This window comes from Acyrthosiphon pisum, chromosome A2 (assembly GCF_005508785.2).
Source record: "Acyrthosiphon pisum isolate AL4f chromosome A2, pea_aphid_22Mar2018_4r6ur, whole genome shotgun sequence".
Taxonomy (NCBI): Eukaryota; Metazoa; Arthropoda; class Insecta; order Hemiptera; family Aphididae; genus Acyrthosiphon; species Acyrthosiphon pisum.
The window spans coordinates 40,795,317-40,796,348 of NC_042495.1; the positions used below are offsets into that span (position 1 = coordinate 40,795,317).

The 1,032-nt window shown below is 39.7% G+C and overlaps 1 protein-coding gene across 1 annotated transcript in view; it reads left to right on the plus strand.

Annotated features, from left to right (window-relative positions):
- Positions 1-276: 276 nt before the first annotated feature.
- The window catches only part of LOC100575824 (histone acetyltransferase KAT2A-like), a 7,346-nt gene continuing 6,590 nt past the window's right edge, over positions 277-1,032 (plus strand). The window contains exons 1-2 of the mRNA XM_003244475.4: positions 277-466; positions 522-742. Of these exons, the coding sequence (XP_003244523.1) occupies positions 533-742 (210 nt within the window). The 5' untranslated portion in view covers positions 277-466; positions 522-532. The remainder of the gene's footprint in view (positions 467-521; positions 743-1,032) is intronic.

The window sequence follows — 1,032 nt, forward strand, 5'->3', positions numbered from 1 at the left end:
ATACGTAGGTACTATTTAAGAAAATTGAACTTGTGTATATGTGTATCCGTTCACTCGCTCGTCAATAAGTCCCAAGCCCAGCGTAACCAGGCAACCCAGCAAACACCACTCCTACCAAGGGTTATAAATCAATCGAGGGTCCAAGACGGGAACAGGCAAGGCGCGGAGGGTGTCGGGTGTGATATCCTTTATCAAAATGCCATGCAAACACTGTACAGTACAGAACAGCCACAACACAATCTGTACACACTACACATGCGTGAACACTTGAGAGAGAGGAAGTGAGAGAGATGCATACACAAAGTGAATGTGTGTGAGAGAGAACGTTTATCTCTACTCTATATATAGTTTATAATAAAAATCACCTATTAACGTAGTAGAGTAGTGCAATATAATATAATATAGTGTCGCACCGTCCTTCGTCCTTTAAACACTATCTTGATTTACCAGCGCTTAGAGTAGAGTAGTAAGTAGATGTTGTAAGCATACAGGTATACAATAATTCTGTATTGTGTTTTTAGATCCAACGACTATGGGTGGTTTGTTGTGTTGTATATCTTTTTGGAGAAACCAACGACAGGACCACAACTACAGACAATCGCCGCCGGACGATAAGTTGGTAATGCACAGGTGGACATTGAACGATTTGCTGTTTGTACATGTGAAGTCGAGAAGGCTAATACTACAGAACCGAGATATGGGGTATTTACAGGCAATAATAGCCAAGTTTTCCACTTGCAAGGTACGATACAACGATAGTATGTACGATAGTACACAACAAGATTAGTTTTTATGTACATTATAAATAACAATTAATAACTACCTACATTTTTTTGCGGATCGTTCTATTTATGATTCGGCAATTTCTAATCGCGTCGACTGATGACGTGGCGGATACCGAACGTCGTCTCATATCGTAATCGCCCGCATTTATATGCCTACCGGCTAACGTTATAAATGTTATAAATATTTTTATTCGGTATCATTCATATTATTCTATGGAACAGGGGTGGGTTTTTGTGTGTGTGTGTG